Source organism: Anomaloglossus baeobatrachus, chromosome 2 (assembly GCF_048569485.1).
Source record: "Anomaloglossus baeobatrachus isolate aAnoBae1 chromosome 2, aAnoBae1.hap1, whole genome shotgun sequence".
NCBI lineage: Eukaryota > Metazoa > Chordata > Amphibia > Anura > Aromobatidae > Anomaloglossus > Anomaloglossus baeobatrachus.
Genome location: NC_134354.1, coordinates 49,866,377 through 49,887,448, shown reverse-complemented (window position 1 = coordinate 49,887,448; position 21,072 = coordinate 49,866,377). Strand labels below are relative to the sequence as shown.

General features: G+C 50.0%; 1 protein-coding gene across 1 annotated transcript in view; it reads right to left on the bottom strand.

The window, feature by feature from the left end:
• LTN1 (listerin E3 ubiquitin protein ligase 1) overlaps positions 1 to 21,072 on the bottom strand; it is a 194,051-nt gene that overhangs the window by 53,944 nt on the left and 119,035 nt on the right. The window contains exon 24 of the mRNA XM_075335055.1: positions 1,044 to 1,109. Coding sequence (XP_075191170.1) covers positions 1,044 to 1,109 — 66 coding nt within the window. The remainder of the gene's footprint in view (positions 1 to 1,043; positions 1,110 to 21,072) is intronic.

Sequence of the window (21,072 nt, the reverse complement as noted above, 5' to 3'; positions counted from 1 at the left end):
TTTTCCTTTTGTGAGGGTGGCGATCAGAAAAACAAAAACCTGGCACCTCTAATGCGAAGAAGAAATTCCACGGCGCTGGTAGGAACATCCAGGGAGTGTGACCACGGGGAATACACGTCCGTCGCACCGGCTCAGTCAGGCCGGAGTTATTTATTGTGCTTCGGGTATTCATTTATTCTAATTTGCTGCTTTGGTGCCAGTTTTTTCTATCCTTCGTTAACATGAAGCCCCATCAGTGAGAGTGAGGTAGCGGCCGTGCCAATACCGGGACGTGAGTCACTCTTCAGTGGGGATGTTCCTCTACGTAGAAAATACTCTGCAGCCGGGGAAGAAACTCATCATTCCCCAGCTGCCAAGTCTTATTTTTAACCATGAAGTGAACCAGCTGAAGAAGTCGCCTCCGTGTCATAAACGTCCTGCTGCTCTCGGTGTGACCAGAACCTCCGGTTTATCTCGTAAGTGGCGCTGTCCTGCATCGTCTGACCACACAGAGGCTCCACCCACCGGACTCTTATAGCAGGACTCCTAAAGGCACAACAAAGCATCTACATGCTGCAGTTACAGGTCAATGTAGGACTCTTATAGCAGGACTCCTAAAGGTCCAGTATAATGAAGGCACAACAAAGCATCTACATGCTAAAGTTACAGTACATGTCATTGTAGGACTCTTATAGCAGGACTCCTAAAGATCCAGCACAGGTCAGGCACGGCAAAGCATCTACATGCTGCAGTTACAGGCCATTGCAACGCCCTCTGGAGTTATTTTCATTCCTTCTCAGAACATTCATGTAATGGGAGAAGATGCCTCTATGTTATAGTCTGATTATACAATATCAGTATTCCCGATCTGAGCATGTGCGACCACCAGCACTGGATACTTTGGGTGGACATTGTAAGTGGGGGACGAAAAGAACACCAGGGGGCGCCATAACTAATATGTAATTGCAATATGGACAAACATCCCGATACAATGAGACATGAAATGCGTCATCAAAGACGACCCCTTTAAATATATTTTTGCATTTATAAAATCACAGACTCACAATGCAGGTTCCTCTTCATCCTCAGATACATGGTCTTCATCAAACGCCGGAAGATCGGCCATTATTCTGGAAGCCAAAAAAAAAGCAAAAGTTACTAATCACATGGCTGCTAGACTATCCCTGCCGGTATTCGCTGACTATAGGGATGTGGATTATGTCGGCCATCAGGATAATTGCAGGCCTAATCTCTTTTCGTCAGCCTTGCTTTGGTTTAGAATGCTTGGTAAGAGGCCCCGATTCACAAGAACGGGCATGTACCACACCAGCCCTCATGAGGGCGCTCTAGATTCATTAAGAGGCGCACATTATAGCAGCGATAAGCGGCACCATCTCTTGGAATGGAGAGTGTAATGAATGTGCGCAATGGTCACTCTGAAGGGAGGGGGAGGAGGTGAGCTGTGACACCGCCTATTGTGATTGGTGACTTTTGAGTCATCAGCTGTGTATAGAGCTGTAACCTGTCATTGTAATCTTCACTCTGATGATAATAAGACTAAGACTGCTGAAAACTTTTCCTGAAAAGAAAGGAAGTTAGTTTATAAAAAAAAACAAAAACAACAATAGCCACTCTGAAGGTAGGGGGAGGAGGTGGGCTGTGACACCACCTATTGTGATTGGTGAATTCTGTGTTATCAGCTGTGTATAGAGCTGTAACCTGTCATTGCAATCCTCACTCTGGTGACAATGAGAGTGCTGAAAACTCTTCCTGAACAGAAGGGAAATGTGTCTAAAAACCTAAAAAATAAATAAATACTAATAAAGAAGGGAATTTTGTTTACTTACCGTAAATTCCTTTTCTTCTAGCTCCTATTGGGAGACCCAGACAATTGGGTGTATAGCTTCTGCCTCCGGAGGCCACACAAAGTATTACACTTTAAAAAGTGTAACCCCTCCCCTCTGCCTATACACCCTCCCATGCATCACGGGCTCCTCAGTTTTGGTGCAAAAGCAGGAAGGAGGAAACTTATAAATTGGTCTAAGGTAAATTCAATCCGAAGGATGTTCGGAGAACTGAAGACCATGAACCAAAAGAACAATTCAACATGAACAACATGTGTACACAAAAGAACAAACAGCCCGAAGGGCACAGGGGCGGGTGCTGGGTCTCCCAATAGGAGCTAGAAGAAAAGGAATTTACGGTAAGTAAACAAAATTCCCTTCTTCTTTGTCGCTCCATTGGGAGACCCAGACAATTGGGACGTCCAAAAGCAGTCCCTGGGTGGGTAAAAAAATACCTCGATAAAAAGAGCCGAAAACGACCCCCTCTTACAGGTGGGCAACCGCCGCCTGAAGGACTCGCCTACCTAGACTGGCGTCTGCCGAAGCATAGGTATGCACTTGATAGTGTTTCGTGAAAGTGTGCAGACTAGACCAGGTAGCTGCCTGACACACCTGCTGAGCCGTAGCCCGGTGCCGCAATGCCCAGGACGCACCCACGGCTCTGGTAGAATGGGCTTTCAGCCCCAAAGGAAGCCCAGAAGAACGGTAGGCTTCAAGAATCGGTTCCTTGATCCACCGAGCCAAGGTTGACTTGGAAGCCTGCGATCCCTTACGCTGGCCAGCGACAAGGACAAAGAGGGCATCTGAACGGCGCAGGGGCGCCATGCGAGACACGTAGAGCCGGAGTGCTCTCACCAGATCTAATGAGTGCAAATCCTTTTCACATTGGTGAATTGGATGAGGGCAAAATGAAGGTAAGGAGATATCCTGATTGAGATGAAAAGGGGATACCACCTTAGGGAGAAATTCTGGGACCGGATGCAGAACCACCTTATCCTGGTGAAAAACCAGGAAGGGGGCTTTGCATGACAGCGCTGCCAGCTCCGACACTCTACGGAGCGATGTAACTGCCACTAGAAATGCCACCTTCTGCGAAAAACGTGATAAAGAGACATCCCGCAGCGGCTCGAAAGGTGGTTTCTGCAGAGCAGTTAGCACCCTGTTAAGGTCCCAGGGTTCCAGCGGACGCTTGTAAGGTGGGACTATGTGGCAAACTCCCTGCAGGAACGTGCGGACCTGCGGAAGCCTGGCTAGACGCCTTTGAAAAAATACGGATAGCGCCGATACTTGTCCCTTGAGAGAGCCGAGAGACAAACCCTTGTCCATTCCGGATTGAAGGAATGAAAGAAAAGTGGGTAAGGCAAAGGGCCAGGGAGTAAAACCATTATCAGAGCACCAGGATAAGAAGATCCTCCAAGACCTGTGATAGATCTTGGCGGACGTTGGTTTCCTGGCCTGTCTCATAGTGGCAATGACATCTTGAGATAACCCTGAGGACGCTAGGAGCCAGGACTCAATGGCCACACAGTCAGGTTGAGGGCCGCAGAATTCAGATGGAAAAACGGCCCTTGTGACAGCAAGTCTGGGCGGTCTGAGAGCGCCCACGGTTGACCCACCGTGAGATGCCACAGATCCTGGTACCACGACCGCCTCGGCCAATCTGGGGCGACGAGAATGGCGCGACGACAGTCGGACCTGATTTTGCGCAGCACTCTGGGCAGCATCGCCAGAGGAGGAAATACATAGGGCAGTCGAAACTGCGACCAATCCTGAACTAATGCGTCCGCCGCCAGAGCTCTGTGATCTTGAGACCGGGCCATGAATGCCGGGACTTTGTTGTTGTGCCGTGACGCCATGAGATCGACGTCCGGCGTTCCCCAGCGGCGACAGATCTCTCGAAACACGTCTGGGTGAAGAGACCATTCCCCCGCGTCCATGCCCTGTCGACTGAGAAAATCTGCTTCCCAGTTTTCTACGCCCGGGATGTGAACTGCGGAGATGGTGGAAGCTGTGGCTTCCACCCACTGCAGAATCCGTCGGACTTCCTGGAAGGCTTGACGACTGCGAGTGCCGCCTGGGTGGTTGATGTATGCGACGGCAGTGGCGTTGTCCGACTGGATCCGGATCTGCCTGCCCTCCAGCCACCGATGAAAGGCCAATAGGGCTAGATACACTGCCCTTATCTCCAGAATATTGATCTGAAGGGATGACTCTATCGGAGTCCAGGTTCCCTGAGCATGGAGAAAAACCGCCCCCCACCCTGACAGGCTCGTGCGACAGAGAGTTGGGAAGGAGCCACCACTGAAGTGACATCTTGGTTGCAAGGGAAAGAGAGACGTTCCTGTCGAGGGAAGTCGACCTCCTGTCCCATTTGCGGAGAATGTCCCACTGGAGTGGCCGCAGATGGAATTGCGCGAAGGGCACTGCCTCCATCGCTGCCACCATCTTCCCCAGGAAGTGCATGAGGCGCCTCAAGGGGTGTGACTGACCCCGAAGAAGAGATTGCACCCCTGCCTGCAGCGAAAGCTGTTTGTCCAGCGGTAGCATGACTACTGCTGACTGAGTATGAAACTCCATCCCAAGGTACGTCAGTGATTGGGTCGGTGTCAACTTGGATTTTGGGAAGTTGATGATCCACCCGAACTGCTGGAGAGTCGCCAGAGCGACGGAAAGGCTGTTTTGACACGCCATCTGAGAGGGTGCCCTGACCAGAAGATCGTCTAAGTAGGGAATCACCGAGTGGCCCTGATAGTGTAGGACCGCCACAACAGATGCCATGACCTTGGTGAACACCCTTGGGGCTGTCGCCAGGCCGAAAGGCAAAGCCACGAACTGAAGGTGTTCGTCCCCGATGGCGAAACGCAAAAAGCGTTGATGTTCGGGTGCGATCAGCACATGGAGAGAAGCATCCTTGATGTCGATCGATGCTAGGAAGTCTCCTTGTGACATCGAAGCGATGACCCAGCGGAGAGATTCCATCCGAAACCGTCTGGTGCTCACATGTCTGTTGAGCAGTTTGAGATCCAGAACGGGACGGAACGAGCCGTCCTTCTTTGGCACCACAAACAAGTTGGAGTAAAAGCCGCGACCATGTTCCTGGGGGGGAACAGGGATCACAACTCCTTCTGTCTTCAGAGCGTTCACCGCCTGAAAAAGTGCATCGGCTCGCTCGGGGGGCGGAGAGGTTCTGAAGAAACGAGTCGGGGGACGAGAGCTGAACTCTATCCTGTAACCGTGAGACAGAATGTCTCTCACCCATCGGTCTTGCACATGTGGCCACCAGGCGTCGCAAAAGCGGGAGAGCCTGCCACCGACCGAGGATGCGGTTCGGGGATGCCGAGAGTCATGAGGAGGCCGCCTTGGAAGCAGTGCCTCCTGCGGCCTTTTGGGGGCGTGACTTGGACCGCCACGCATAGGAGTTCCTCTGGCCTTTCTCCGGCCTGCTGGACGAAGAGGATTGGGGCTTGGCGGAGAAACGAAATGACCGAAACCTCGATTCCGTTGCTGAGGTCTCTTCGGTTTGGACTGGGGTAAGGAGGAGTCCTTTCCCTTGGATTCCTTAATAATCTCATCCAATCGTTCGCCAAACAAGCGGTCGCCAGAAAACGGCAAACCGGTTAAGAACCTCTTGGAAGCCGAGTCTGCCTTCCATTCGCGCAGCCACGTGGCCCTGCGGACTGCCACAGAGTTAGCGGATGCCACCGCTGTACGGCTAGCAGAGTCTAGAACTGCGTTCATGGCGTAGGAAGAAAAGGCTTACGCCTGAGAAGTCAAAGACGCAACCTGCGGAGCAGAATTACGTGTGACCGCAGTAATCTCAGCCAGACAAGCTGAGATAGCTTGGAGTGCCCACACGGCTGCAAAAGCCGGGGCAAAAGACGCGCCCGTGGCTTCATAGATGGATTTCACCAGGAGCTCTATCTGCCTGTCAGTGGCATCCTTTAGCGATGAGCCATCTGCAACCGATACCACAGATCTAGCCGCCAATCTAGAGACTGGGGGATCCACCTTGGGACATTGAGCCCAACCCTTAACAACGTCAGAGGGGAAGGGGTAACATGTGTCAGTAAGGCAGCGCTTGTCTGGAACCGCTCTGGGCTTCTGGACAGCATCTCTGAAGTTAGAGTGATCGAAAAACGCACTCCGTGTACGTTTAGGGAACCGAAACTGGTGTTTCTCCTGCTGAGAAGTCGACTCCTCTACAGGTGGCGGCGGTGGAGATATATCTAACACCTGGTTGATGGACGAGATAAGGTCATTTACTATGGCGTCCCCTTCAGGTGTATCAAGATTGAGAGCAACGTCAGGGTCAGAGCCCTGAGCTGCGACGTCCGCCTCGTCCTCCAGAGAGTCCTCAAGCTGGGAACCCGAGCAGCGTGAAGAAGTCGGGGAAGATTCCCAGCGGGCCCGCTTAGCCGGTCTGGGACTGTGGTCCGGGCCGGAGTCCTCCACATGAGACCTAGGGCCCCCCCCCTGGGAACGTGCTGCGGCACGGACAGAGAGGGGCCTGGAGGCGAAGATCCAACAGGGCCCGGGGCCTGTGGAAGGACCGGTCTGGACTGCAAAGCTTCAAGCAGCTTGGCAGACCATTTGTCCATAGACTGAGAGTGACTCAGAGAGTTTTTCAGCAAAAACTGCAAACTCTGTCCCTGCCGCCTGGACAGGGGGAGCAAGGGGTTCTACCTGAGCCGAGGGGCCCACTAGTGACCGAGGCTCCGGCTGAGCAAGCAAAACAGGGGTTGAGCATTGCTCACAGTGAGGGTAGGTGGAACCCGCAGATAACTTAGCCGCACAAGAGGTACAGGTCGCAAAATAACCCTGTGCCTTGGCACCCTTGCTCCTTGTGGACGACATGCTGTTGTCTCCTAGGAGAGTGATCACTGAGGGTATATGGGAAAGGGTATATAGCCCGACCGAACAGAAATATATAAATATATATATATAGTATCTATTCCGGCACCCTAAGGGGACCAGCACCGGGTGACCGGTGTGGCTTACCGACCGCTAAAAAGCGGAGTGTGTGTCCTCCAGATTCCCTGCCTTAGGTCTCCCAGCGTTGCAGAGCTCTTTCCTGGAAATCCTCCACAGGCAGAATGCCAAAAAATGGCTGCCGGAGCTCTCTGGGGAGGAGTGGGGCCGTGGGCGGCGCTAGAAAAGTGCGGGAATCTGGAGTCCCCACAGTGATCAGTGAGGGGGGAGGAAACATACAGGATGCTCCGGCCCTCACATCCGACGTCAGGTCGGCAGTCCCGCCCTTACCCCTGATAGACAGGCCCGGGGGCGGGAGTTTTGCTACTAGGCCGCAATTGAAGCCGGGGACTAAATTTAAGACCGCGGCCGACAAACAGGCGCGGTCGGCGCGGAAGTCCGCCGGCCGTCACAAATAAGCAGCTGCTGCAGCGTCCGGGATGAAGGCGCTCCATGCACATCCCCGATGGGGATACAGAGTACCTTAGTGATGCAGGGCCCGGTCCCTGAGGATAAATCAACTCCTGTCCGACAGATTCCCACAGGGGCTGCGGAGGGAGCACGGTCCCAGTGAATGGATGACCGCTCAGGATCCCACTTCTCCCAGAGCCGCTAAGGGATGGTGAAGGAGACGGCATGAGGCTCCGGCCTATGTACCCACAATGGGTACCTCAACCTTAACAGCACCGCCGACTTAGTGGGGTGAGAAGGGAACATGCCGGGGGCCCCGTGGGGGCCCTCTTTTCTTCCAACTGACATAACTAATATGAGAATGCATGAGTGGATGTGTGCCTCCTTCCACACAAAGCATAAAACTGAGGAGCCCGTGATGCACGGGAGGGTGTATAGGCAGAGGGGAGGGGTTACACTTTTTAAAGTGTAATACTTTGTGTGGCCTCCGGAGGCAGAAGCTATACACCCAATTGTCTGGGTCTCCCAATGGAGCGACAAAGAAAATAAGATAGTGGCTATGTGAACATTTTAACAATTTCAAAGACTAGTCTTTTTTTCTTCTATATATAAATATGACAATATAAAAAAAGAAAGCCAAGCCATACCATATATCTGTAATATTAAATACACGCATGACAAAATAATGATTTAAACAATAAGATATTTTCTGATGATCACTTCTATTTAAACTGATTAGTAACGTATTTGCTTTAATTTCCTTCTGCCCAGAAATAGCGCCACCCTCATCTACAGGCCGTGTCGGGTATTGCAGCTCTGCCTCATTCAAGGCCTGAAACACACTTCCGCATAAAAAACGTATGTGTCTCACGTACCGTTTTTCGGGTCCGTGTTCCGTTTTTTATGGGCGTTTCTCCGGTACGTGTGACATCTGTGTGATGGCGTATGCTAGCCGTGTGTGCGTGTGATACGTACGTGTAATGTCCGTGTATGATGCACAATGTCGTTGATACATACCCGCTTGACAGCAGAGTCGCGCAATGAGAATGAACTCGGGTGAACGTCACCCGACTTCATTGTCATACTGCGGCTCTGTGTCGCGTACTGATTAGCGGTCACCCGTGAAGAACTCACTGGTGACCGCTAATCCTCTGAGTGACTGAAGTGAGCAGCACGATTAGCGCTGCCGTCATTCAGGTTATCCGCGGCCAGCTGGAGTCACCCACCCGAGACCGCAACTCACCTGTGACTTCTTCGCTGATCGCGCAGCGCACTTCAGTCACTTGGGCGACTCGCTGTCACAGCAGGAGGATCCAGCGGTGGCCGCGAGTAACCTGAGTGACATCACCGCTGATCGCGCGGCTCACCTCAGTTGCTGCGTGGAGCTGACAGGAGCGGCGGTGTTCTTCTGCAGCTCCTGTCACCTTCATGTAGCAGAGCTGGAAGCGTCACGGGACCTCCGTGGATTACGCCGGACATGGATGGGTTTTTAGGGAGTAATAAAGTGGTGAACGAGGGTATTTGTTATTGTCTATTATTTCAAATAGAGGATTTTTCAGGTGTATGTGTTTATTTACTTTAACTTACAGGTTAATCATGGAAGGTATCTCGGGGAGACGCCTGCCATGATTAATCTTGGATTTACTGGCAGCTATGGGTTGCTGCCATTAACTCCTTATTACCCTGATTGCCACCGCACCAGGGCAATTCGGGATGAGTCGGGTAGAGTCCCGCAACTGTCGCATCTAATGGATGCGGCAATTCTGGGCTGCTGCTGGCTGATATTTTTAGGCTGCGGGGCTCCCCATAACGTGGAGCTCCCCATCCTGAAAATACCAGCCTTCAGTCGTATGGCTTTACCCTGGCTGGTATCCAAATTGGGGGGGACCGCACGTTTTTTTTTTATTTATTTATTTTATTAACTGCGCAATATAGACACGCCCACCGGCTGCTGTGATTGGGTGCAGTGAGACAGTTGTCACTCAGCGTGGGGGTGTGTCTGACTGCAACGAATCATAGGCGCCGGTGGGCGGGGAAAGCAGGGAATACGAGATTGAATAATGAGCGGCCGGCATTTTCAAAAGAGGAAAAGCCGCCGGAGCTTTTTTAACAGCCGTGCAGTACTGCGCTGGGGATCGGTGAGTATGAGAGAGGGGGGAGACCGACCGACAGACTGAGGGAGATTATATCTAGATTAGAACCTGGCTCAACCAATCTAATAGCAGGTGCTCTGGAGAAAAAACAGACTATATAGAAAATATACTCCGGCACACTATAGAAAAAAGTAAGGAGAAGTCCAATATGATGCTCAATAGTGTCTTTATTTTAAATGTGAATATTGTCCGACGTTTCAACCCGTCAAGGGTTTTCCTCGGGGACTAATATATAATAACAAAAGAGAAAGAAAAATACATTGTCACAATAATACATCATTGTTACAAAACAACACATATCACACACAGGTGAAAATCACGTTCACATTGTTACAAAAATGCAAATGCTGAGCTCTTCATAAAGAATGTACATAGAAAATACCCGTAAATTAAATATGATAAATACAAAGGGACATTTTCTTCTTTATGGAAACCAATGTATGATATAGTCATAAAATTAAGGAGACCAGAAATCAGGACATACCTATGATAGATAAGATTACATTTCCTTAAACGAGCACCGGAATTGCGTCGGGTAATTTAACACAATGGTGTTAACGGGTAGTACTAGAGGGTGAGACATGAATATATTAATACCGTAAATAAACACAAGAAAAAGAGAGCTGTGTTTCTAGGGGTTCAGGTGAGTATACCTCAATGGGTCAAGGACATCCAATCAAGTAAGTATGAAGAGACATAAACGACCTTCACTGTTATATAGAAAGGGTTCAATATGTGAGTTCCTAGAGGGTCATGTGCCTCATGTTTCTAAATAAAAAAGATCATTTATTTATTAGAAATGAACGCATATGAAATCAAAGGGTAATTGATCTATCCGGAAAAGAGTACCTCATGGGTGGGGCCGAGTATAAGCCGGAATACCCCGGTCACGTTTTGGTCAAATCGACCAGTACGAGTGGGTAAGTGGTGCTGTGATATACAAAAGGATGAACTCCAGATTATGACCAAATAACACAGGAGAAAAAAACCACTAAGGGTAAGGCAAAATTATGATACCTATGAGTATGGGAATAAGTCCTAATGGGTGCTCCAGCCGTTACAAGAATCCAAACGAGCATATGGTTATTAACAACAACGAGTGGACCACATGAGAATAAGATTGTATCAGCCCCTGGACCCAAAGAGGTGAATCTATATCCTGTTCTGAGAAAACGTATATGAATATATGACACAATGGTATAAATTGTAATGATAACATTTTGTAATATGCGATAGACCAATCCTAAGAAGGGAATTTTGTTACTTACCGTAAATTCCTTTTCTTCTAGCTCTTATTGGGAGACCCAGACGATTGGGGTATAGCTACTGCCCTCCGGAGGCCACACAAAGCACTACATTAAAAGTGCAAGGCCCCTCCCCCTCTGGCTATACCCCCCCGTGGTATCACGGGTTCTCCAGTTTTAGTGCCAAAGCAAGAAGGAGGAAGCCATTAACTGGTTTAAACAAATTAACTCCGAATAACATCGGAGAACTGAAAAACCGTTCAACATGAACAACATGTGTACCCGCAAACAACAAAAAAACATCCCGAAGGACAACAGGGCGGGTGCTGGGTCTCCCAATAAGAGCTAGAAGAAAAGGAATTTACGGTAAGTAACAAAATTCCCTTCTTCTTCAGCGCTCTATTGGGAGACCCAGACGATTGGGACGTCCAAAAGCTGTCCCTGGGTGGGTAAATAAATACCTCATGTTAGAGCTGCAAAACAGCCCTCCCCTACGGGGGTGTCACTGCCGCCTGCAGGACTCTTCTACCTAAGCTGGCATCCGCCGAAGCATAGGTATGCACCTGATAATGCTTGGTGAAAGTGCGCAGACTGGACCAGGTAGCTGCCTGGCACACCTGTTGAGCCGAAGCCTGGTGACGTAATGCCCAGGACGCACCCACGGCTCTGGTTGAGTGGGCTTTTAGCCCTGAAGGAACCGGAAGCCCCGCAGAACGGTAGGCCTCTAGAATTGGTTCTTTGATCCATCGAGCCAGGGTGGCTTTAGAAGCCTGCAACCCTTTGCGCGGACCAGCGACAAGGACAAAAAGTGCATCGGCACGGCGTATGGGCGCCGTGCGGGAAATGTAGATTCTGAGTGCCCTCACCAGATCTAGCAAACGTAAGTCCTTTTCATACCGGTGAACCGGATGAGGACAAAACGAAGGCAAGGAGATATCCTGATTAAGATGAAAAGAGGATACGACCTTAGGAAGAAAACTCCGGAATAGGGCGCAGCACAACCTTGTCCTGGTGGAACACCAGGAAGGGAGCCTTGGATGACAGAGCTGCCAGCTCAGACACTCGCCGAAGCGATGTGATCGCAACAAGAAACGCCACTTTCTGCGACAGCCGAGAAAAGGAAACTTCCTTCAGAGGCTCGAAGGGCGGCTTCTGGAGAGCAACTAGTACCCTGTTCAGATCCCATGGATCTAACGGTCGCTTGTACGGGGGCACAATATGACAGACCCCCTGCAGGAACGTGCGCACCTTAGGAAGACGTGCTAGACGCTTCTGAAAAAACACGGATAGTGCCGAAACTTGCCCTTTAAGGGAGCTGAGCGACAAGCCCTTTTCTAACCCCGATTGCAGGAAGGAAAGAAACTTGGGTAATGCAAATGGCCAGGGAGACACTCCCTGAGTAGAGCACCAGGATAAGAAAATCTTCCACGTCCTGTGGTAGATCTTAGCAGAATTCGACTTTCTAGCTTGTCTCATTGTGGCAACCAGTCCTTGAGATAATCCTGCAGATGCTAGGATCCATGACTCAATGGCCACACAGTCAGGTTCAGGGCCGCAGAATTCCGATGGAGAAAACGGCCCTTGAGACAGTAAGTCTGGTCGGTCTGGTAGTGACCCCGGTCGGCCGACCGTGAGATGCCACAGATCCGGATACCACGATCTCCTCGGCCAGTCTGGTGCGACGAGTATGACGCGGCTGCAATCGGATCTGATTTTTGCGCAGTACTCTGGGCAAGAGTGCCAGAGGTGGAAACACATATGTGAGCCGGAACTGCGACCAATCTTGCACTAAGGCGTCTGCCGCCAGAGCTCTGTGATCGCGCGATCGTGCCATAAATGCCGGGACCTTGTTGGTGTGCCGAGACGCCATTAGGTCGACGTCCGGCACCCCCCAGCGGCAACAGATTTCCTGAAACACGTCCGGGTGAAGGGACCATTCCCCCGCGTCCATGCCCTGGCGACTGAGGAAGTCTGCTTCCCAGTTTTCTACGCCCGGGATGTGAACTGCGGATATGGTGGATGCTGTGTCCTCCACCCACATGAGGATTCGCCGGACTTCCTGGAAGGCTGCTGACTGCGTGTCCCTCCTTGGTGGTTGATGTATGCCACCGCTGTGGAGATGTCCGACTGGATTCGGATCTGCTCTCTTTCTAGCCACTTCTGGAAAGCTAATAGGGTAAGATACCCTGCCCCGATTTCCAGAACATCGATCTGAAGGGTGGACTCCTGCTGAGTCCACGTCCCCTGAGCCATGTGGCGGAGACAAACTGCTCCCCACCCCGACAGACTCGTATCTGTCGTGACCACTGCCCAGGATGGGGGCTATGACAATGAGGTGGGAATAAGCCACTATTGCAGAGAGTCCTCGGCCGTCAGGGAAAGGGAGACTTCCCGTCCAGGGAGGTTGACCGCCCATCCCATTGGCGGAGAATGTCCCATTGCCGTTGGCGCAGATGAAACTGCGCAAAGATAACTGCCTCGATGACTGCCACCATCTTCCTTAGGAAGTGCATGAGGCGCCTTAAGGGGTGCGACTGGCCTTGAAGGAGAGACTGCACCTCTGTCTGCAGTGAACGCTGCTGGTTCAGCGGAAGCTTCACTATGGCTGATAGAGTATGAAACTCCATGCCGAGATACGTTAGTGATTGAGTCGGAGACAGATTTGACCTTGCCAAATTGATGATCCACCCGAAAGTCTGGAGAGTCTCCAGCGTAACATTCAGGCTGCGTTGGCATGCCTCGAGGGAGGGTGCTTTGACGAGTAGATCGTCCAAGTCGGGATCACCGGGTGTCCCTGAGAGTGCAAGACTGCTACCACTGCTGCCATGACCTTGGTGAACACCCGTGGGGCTGTCGCCAGACTGAATGGCAGAGCTACGAACAGAAGATGTTCGTCTCCTATCACAAAACGTAGAAAACGTTGGTGCTCCGTAGCAATTGGCACGTGGAGATAGGCATCTTTGATGTCTGTTGAGGCAAGGAAGTCTCCTCGAGACATTGAGGCAATGACGGATCGGAGGAATCCCATCCGGAACCGCCTGGCGTTCGCATGCTCGTTGAGCAGTTTCAGAACCAGAACAGGACGGAAGGGACCGTCCATTTTTGGAGCCACAAAGAGATTGGAGTACAAACCCTCGCCCTCGTTCCCGAGGGGGGCCAGGGATCACCACTCCTTCTGCTCTTAGAGCGTCCACCGCCTGCAGCAGGGCATCTGCTCGGTGGAGAGGTGGGGCCGTTCTGAAGAATGGAGTCGGAGGACGAGAACAGAACACTGTCCTGTGCACGTGAGCACAATGTCCGTCACCCACCAAGTGACCTGTGGCAGCTAAATGTCGCCAAAGGCGGGGGAGTCTGCCATCAACCGCGGATGCGGAGAGAGAGAGAGAGAGCTGAGAGTCCTGAGGAGACCGCCTTGGTAGCGGTTCCTCCGACTGCCTTCCTTGGGCGAGATTGAGCCCGGCCGGAATCTGAGCCCGTCTGAGGTTTTGTAGCCCTTTTGCACGAGGACAATTGGGACCTGCCGGAGCTTGGGAAGGACCGAAACCTCGACTGTACTTTTAGGACAGTATTAACAGGGTAAGTCGCAGTGCAGACATTGCGTACAGATGTCCCTGCTCAAGGTCAGCTGCGCAAGAACAGCAGAAAAGGTTAGGTTGCCAATACGGCTGTGGATGCCGGAGCAACCGACACGCCGATAGCCTCCTAGACAGATTTCAACCAGAGTCCATCTGTCTGTGAATGGCATCTTGAAGTGAAGCCCCATCTCCAGTGCAACTATGGCTCTATATTGCAAGCCTGGAGATTGGAGAATCCACCTTTGGACCCTGGGTCCAGCGCTGACCACGTCAGGGGAAAAAAAGGGATAACGTGTATCCTAAAAACGTTTGGAGAAGACGCTTATCTGGTAAGCGTGGTGTTCCTGGACTGCTTCTCTGAAGTCAGCGTGCCAGAAAAAATACTCAATATCCGCGTGAGACACTGAAAAGGAACTTCTCCTGTTCGTCTCCTATCTCCACTGGGGGAGCTGAGGGAGAAAGATCCAACCTTCCATTGATGGACGGTATAGGATCATTCCGTATGACGTTACCACCCGGTGTATCCGGATTGAGAGCGATGTCAGTATCAAAGCCCTGAAGAACTGCCCTTTTGGTCAAGTAGATTGCCCATGGGTGCAAGTCTCTATATTATGACTACTCCGTCCCTGTCCATGGACAGGGTTGACAGGAGGTTTCTTTGGCCCCAACTAGTAGAGCCCCGGCAGACGAAGTGCTAGAGACCCCGGCAGACCTACAGGGGAGCATGCACACAATGGGACGGTGTCATGAACAGCATCCCATGTAGTAAACACAGCACTGAAATCTGTGTTGCTTTTTTGCCGCTGCCGACTAGCTATCTAGAAGTATATAGCCAAGATTGGTGACCGTACATTGCAATGTATAGCATACAGGCATAAAGTACAAATGACCACTGCAGCACAAGCAATACAAGCAGCATAGAAGCCTGTGCCCTGGCACCCCTGCTCTTCTGCTGCTGTATACTAGTCATCTAGGGGAATATAGCCCAGAAGAGTGACCCTACAGTGCAATGTATAGCATACAAGCACAAGTACAAATGAACACTGCAGCACATGCAATCCAAGCAGCATAGAAGCCTGTGCCCTGGCACCTCTGCTCTTCTGCTGCTGTAGACTGGTCATCTAGGGGAATATAGCCCAGAAGAGTGACCATACAGTGCAATGTATAGCATACAAGCACAAGTACAAATGCACACTGCAGCCCATGCAATACAAGCAGCATAGAAAAAAACCTGTGCCCCAGCACCCTTGGTTTTCTGCTGCTGTAGTCTAGCCATTCCAGAAGAATATAGCTAAGACTAGCGACTGTACAGTGCAATGTATAGCATATCAGCATAAACACAAATGAACACCTCAGTCGTGTAAAACAAGCAGCCTAGAAAGCCTGTGCTTTAGCACACCTGCTTTCCTGCTGCTGATGAGTCGCTCCCCCAGCGGGCATATAGCGACCTATGTAGTTAAAAACAACACATGTATACACTGCAGTTTTCAGCACTATATGTGCCTCTTACCGCCCGCTATAAGCGGGTGTATGATCGCCACCGTCCTGCCTTGGAGCCGAAAGTCCGAGCTCTGCAGTAATGGCTGCCGGCTTCTTCCCCAGCTCGTGTGAGTAGGGGCGGGCCGTGGGCGTGCCCCAAGGCAGAGCGGGAATCCGGCGTCCGACAGTGTGCAGTGAGAGGGCTGGAGCATGTAAAAAGGCTCCAGCCCTCGGCGCTGCTGATTGCTCAGCGCCTGTCCCCTTCCCTGAGTGACAGGGAGGGGGCGGGAACGAAGCGGCACTAGGCCGCAGAAGCCGGGGACTGGAGTTATAAGCGCCGCCGCCGTAAAAGCGCGGTCGGCGCCCAGTCCCCGGCGAACTACAAGTCCCAGCCGCGCCGCCGCTCCCGGAGCGTCCGGCGCGGTAGTTCCCAAAACACAAAGTCACTCAGCAAGGCTGCAGTGACTGTAACCCTTTACTGTCCCCGGCGCACTAGCACACCCAGCAAGTCTGGAGTGTGCTGTGCCTGTGTGTACGGGGACACAGAGTACCTGTAATGGTGCAGGGCCATGTCCCTGAACGGTACTCCAGCTCCGTATCCAGCAGGTTCAAATGGGTCTGTGGATGGAGCCCGGCGTCAGAGCTTTGAGGCCGGCAGGATCCCACTTCCACAGAGCCCCTCAGGGGGATGTGGAAGGAAAGCAGCATGTGGGCTCCAGCCTCCGTACCAGCAATAGGTACCTCAACCTTACAACACCATCCAGGGGTGAGAAGGGAGCATGCTGGGGACACTATATGTGTCCTCTTTTCTTCCATCCGAAATAGTCAGCAGCTACTGCTGACTAAAATCTGTGGAGCTATGCGTGGATGTCTGACCTCCTTCGCACACAAAACTAAAACTGGAGAACCCGTGATACCACGGGGGGGTATAGCCAGAGGGGGAGGGGCCTTGCACTTTTAATGTAGTGCTTTGTGTGGCCTCCGGAGGGCAGTAGCTATACCCCAATCGTCTGGGTCTCCCAATAGAGCGCTGAAGAAAGACTACGTCGTACCTTGTGAGAATAATGTTGCACAAAATATGAACAAGGCTGCCTCTGTGTTGTCACAAAACGGCAATCCTGATATATATGCACCATAAATGAGAAGGAGACTATAGTAGGGCAAAAAACAGAGACAGATATATGAGGTCACTAATCCCCAACCAGCAAGAAATATACGTAGCAGTGAAACCACGTACCTGACCTAATGTTGACTGGACAAAGGGTCTAATTATGAGCAGGCCAAAGGCTCTATAAGGAGTAGAAGAGATGATAAATGTGGAACAATAAATGTAATGGAAAGAAAATAAAGTCACGAAAAGGAGGGCAGATAATGACAAACTGATTGCAAGGGATACATATCATACCTGTGTGACAAATCACCACGTGCGAGGCGCCGGACGCCATGTATAGGCAGTTTGAGCTTTTTATATTGAACCCGGAAGTCATAACTTCCGTTGTATGTGGTATCGTGTACGTCACACGTCACGTGTGCGCACGTCGACGTGATGACGTCGCGTGACGCGCATGCGCGGTGAGGCCGATCGCCGCCTCGGCAGCGTCGGAGCCCTGTCCCGAGGCTCGCTCCCTGGCCACGGGTCCCTACGCGCACGCGCGTATTATACCATCTAGGATTGTGTGCTTGGCTTCCGCGCACATGTGACAGGGAGGCATGTCCCTCCGCGCTTGCGCGGGCCATTACACACACCCCCACCACCTCACTCGCCGGCGTCTGGGCTTTGTCTGCCACGCATGCGCGATGCTGACGCTGCCTAGGCGGCGATCGGTTTTTCCGCGCATGCGCGGCGCACGACGTCATCACGTCACCGTGTACACACATTATCTCCCTCTACCTCACTCGCCGGCGTGTGGGCTTCGTCTGCCGCGCATGCATGCAAAGCTCAAACTGCCTATACATGGCGTCCGGCGCCTCGCACGTGGTGATTTGTCACACAGGTATGATATGTATCCCTTGCAATCAGTTTGTCATTATCTGCCCTCCTTTTCGTGACTTTATTTTCTTTCCATTACATTTATTGTTCCACATTTATCATCTCTTCTACTCCTTATAGAGCCTTTGGCCTGCTCATAATTAGACCCTTTGTCCAGTCAACATTAGGTCAGGTACGTGGTTTCACTGCTACGTATATTTCTTGCTGGTTGGGGATTAGTGACCTCATATATCTGTCTCTGTTTTTTGCCCTACTATAGTCTCCTTCTCATTTATGGTGCATATATATCAGGATTGCCGTTTTGTGACAACACAGAGGCAGCCTTGTTCATATTTTGTGCAACATTATTCTCACAAGGTACGACGTAGTCTTTAGGATTGGTCTATCGCATATTACAAAATGTTATCATTACAATTTATACCATTGTGTCATATATTCATATACGTTTTCTCAGAACAGGATATAGATTCACCTCTTTGGGTCCAGGGGCTGATACAATCTTATTCTCATGTGGTCCACTCGTTGTTGTTAATAACCATATGCTCGTTTGGATTCTTGTAACGGCTGGAGCACCCATTAGGACTTATTCCCATACTCATAGGTATCATAATTTTGCCTTACCCTTAGTGTTTTTTTTCTCCTATGTTATTTGGTCATAATCTGGAGTTCATCCTTTTGTATATCACAGCACCACTTACCCACTCGTACTGGTCGATTTGACCAAAACGTGACCGGGGTATTCCGGCTTATACTCGGCCCCACCCATGAGGTACTCTTTTCCGGATAGATCAATTACCCTTTGATTTCATATGCGTTCATTTCTAATAAATAAATGATCTTTTTTATTTAGAAACATGAGGCACATGACCCTCTAGGAACTCACATATTGAACCCTTTCTATATAACAGTGAAGGTCGTTTATGTCTCTTCATACTTACTTGATTGGATGTCCTTGACCCATTGAGGTATACTCACCTGAACCCCTAGAAACACAGCTCTCTTTTTCTTGTGTTTATTTACGGTATTAATATATTCATGTCTCACCCTCTAGTACTACCCGTTAACACCATTGTGTTAAATTACCCGACGCAATTCCGGTGCTCGCTTAAGGAAATGTAATCTTATCTATCATAGGTATGTCCTGATTTCTGGTCTCCTTAATTTTATGACTATATCATACATTGGTTTCCATAAAGAAGAAAATGTCCCTTTGTATTTATCATATTTAATTTACGGGTATTTTCTATGTACATTCTTTATGAAGAGCTCAGCATTTGCATTTTTGTAACAATGTGAACGTGATTTTCACCTGTGTGTGATATGTGTTGTTTTGTAACAATGATGTATTATTGTGACAATGTATTTTTCTTTCTCTTTTGTTATTATATATTAGTCCCCGAGGAAAACCCTTGACGGGTTGAAACGTCGGACAATATTCACATTTAAAATAAAGACACTATTGAGCATCATATTGGACTTCTCCTTACTTTTTTCTATAGTGTGCCGGAGTATATTTTCTATATAGACTGAGGGAGATTGACTGACAAACACAGAAAAAAAGGGAGAATGACTGACAACCACATTAAAAATAGATTGACCGACATCGCTCACTAAAAAACGCACACGGACGGTACGTGTAGCACACGGACATGCTACGTGTGCCGTCCGTGCAGGCACGGACCCATTGACTTTAGCGGGTCTGTGCCTGCGTAATGCCGGTGAAAAACGGACATGTCGGCCGTGTTGGAAAACGCACACAAGTACTAACGACACGGACACATTTTCCGTGTGTTTTTACGTGTGTGTGCCTGTTACCATAGGGTAGCATTGGTCTACGTGTCTCCGTGCCGCCGGTACGTGCAAAAACGTACCAAACACGTACCGGCGGCACGGATGTGTGTCGCAGGCCTGAAAGGAGGAATTTATAAAGTGCGATCCCAGACGCATCTGCGGACCGGAGAGGTGCGGTGTCTGGAGACATGAAGAAGCGGATGCTTCACAATCCCAGACCGGGCCTTCAATGAGGAAACAAATGTACAATGTAGGGTGGGGAACTTTAGGAACAAATGTTCAAAAGCGCAAATGTATTTTTCCAGTGGTCGGACCCACAGCTAATCAAAAAGTCGCGCCCTTTCCTACAAATTGCGCATCACTTACGATTTTAGGAATACCCCTTTAAGACCTGTTATAAATGTGTTTCCTTTGCTGCAATATTCATCTGACTTTACCCACTGTAAGACGCAGCGCTGGAAAATCTTCATTACAAGGAAGTGAGCGCCCCCGCAGCACAACTGGAATAAATATGGAGTGTCCCCAGACAAACCAAAAATAAGGGAAGGTAAAGGGACGTGTTTAATGTGGAGATTTCCCTGGTGGGATCCCGGGTCACATCCACATCTGCTGCCGGTCACCATTTCTAGCTATTAACCATTGTTGTGCTCTCGATTTCATCCGTGCCTGATAAAACTGCCGCGTTATCAGTCATTGTATAGGAGGAGGTGAGCTGTGACATCACCTATTGTGAACGGTGGAGACTTATCTACTGTATATACAGGAGCTATCAGTAATTGTACAGTAGGAGGAGGAGGTGAGCTGTGACATCACCTATTGTGAATGGTGGAGACTGTTATCTACTGTATATACAGGAGCTATCAGTAATTGTACAGTAGGAGGAGGAGGTGAGCTGTAATATCTATTGTGAACGGTGGATCCTATGTTATCTACTGTATATAGAGGTTATCAGTCATTGTACAGGAGGAGGAGAAGCTGTGCTGTGACATCACCTATTGTGAATGGTGGACCCTGTTTTATCTACTGTATATACAGGTGCTATCAGTCATTGTACAGGAGGAGGAGGTGAGCTGTGACCACCTATTGTGAATGGTGGATCCTGTGTTATCTACTGTATATAGAGGTGTTATCAGTAGAGTTCAGCAAGTACCTAACTATTTGTTACTCACACGAATAGTGCGGCATTCGGGTTACTCGTCACTTTGCGAGTTTTTCCCATTGACTTGCATTGCACGCGCTATTCAAAACAAGTACGCGAGTATTATACAGTACTCGTTATGAGTATAGAGAGTACGAATAGTTAGGTACTCGCTCAACTCTAATTAACAACAGTCATTGTACAGGAGGAGGAGGTGAGCTGTGACGTCACCTATTGTGAATGGTGGATCCTGTGTTATCTACTGTATATAGAGGTGTTATCAGTGATTGTACAGGAGGAGGTGAGCTGTGACATCACCTATTGTGTACGGTGGATCCTGTGTTATCTACTGTATATAGAGGTGTTATCAGTAGAGTTCAGCAAGTACCTATTTGTTACTCACACGAATAGTGCGGCATTCGGGTTACTCGTCACTTTGCGAGTTTTTCCCATTGACTTGCATTGCACGCGCTATTCAAAACAAGTACGCGAGTATTATA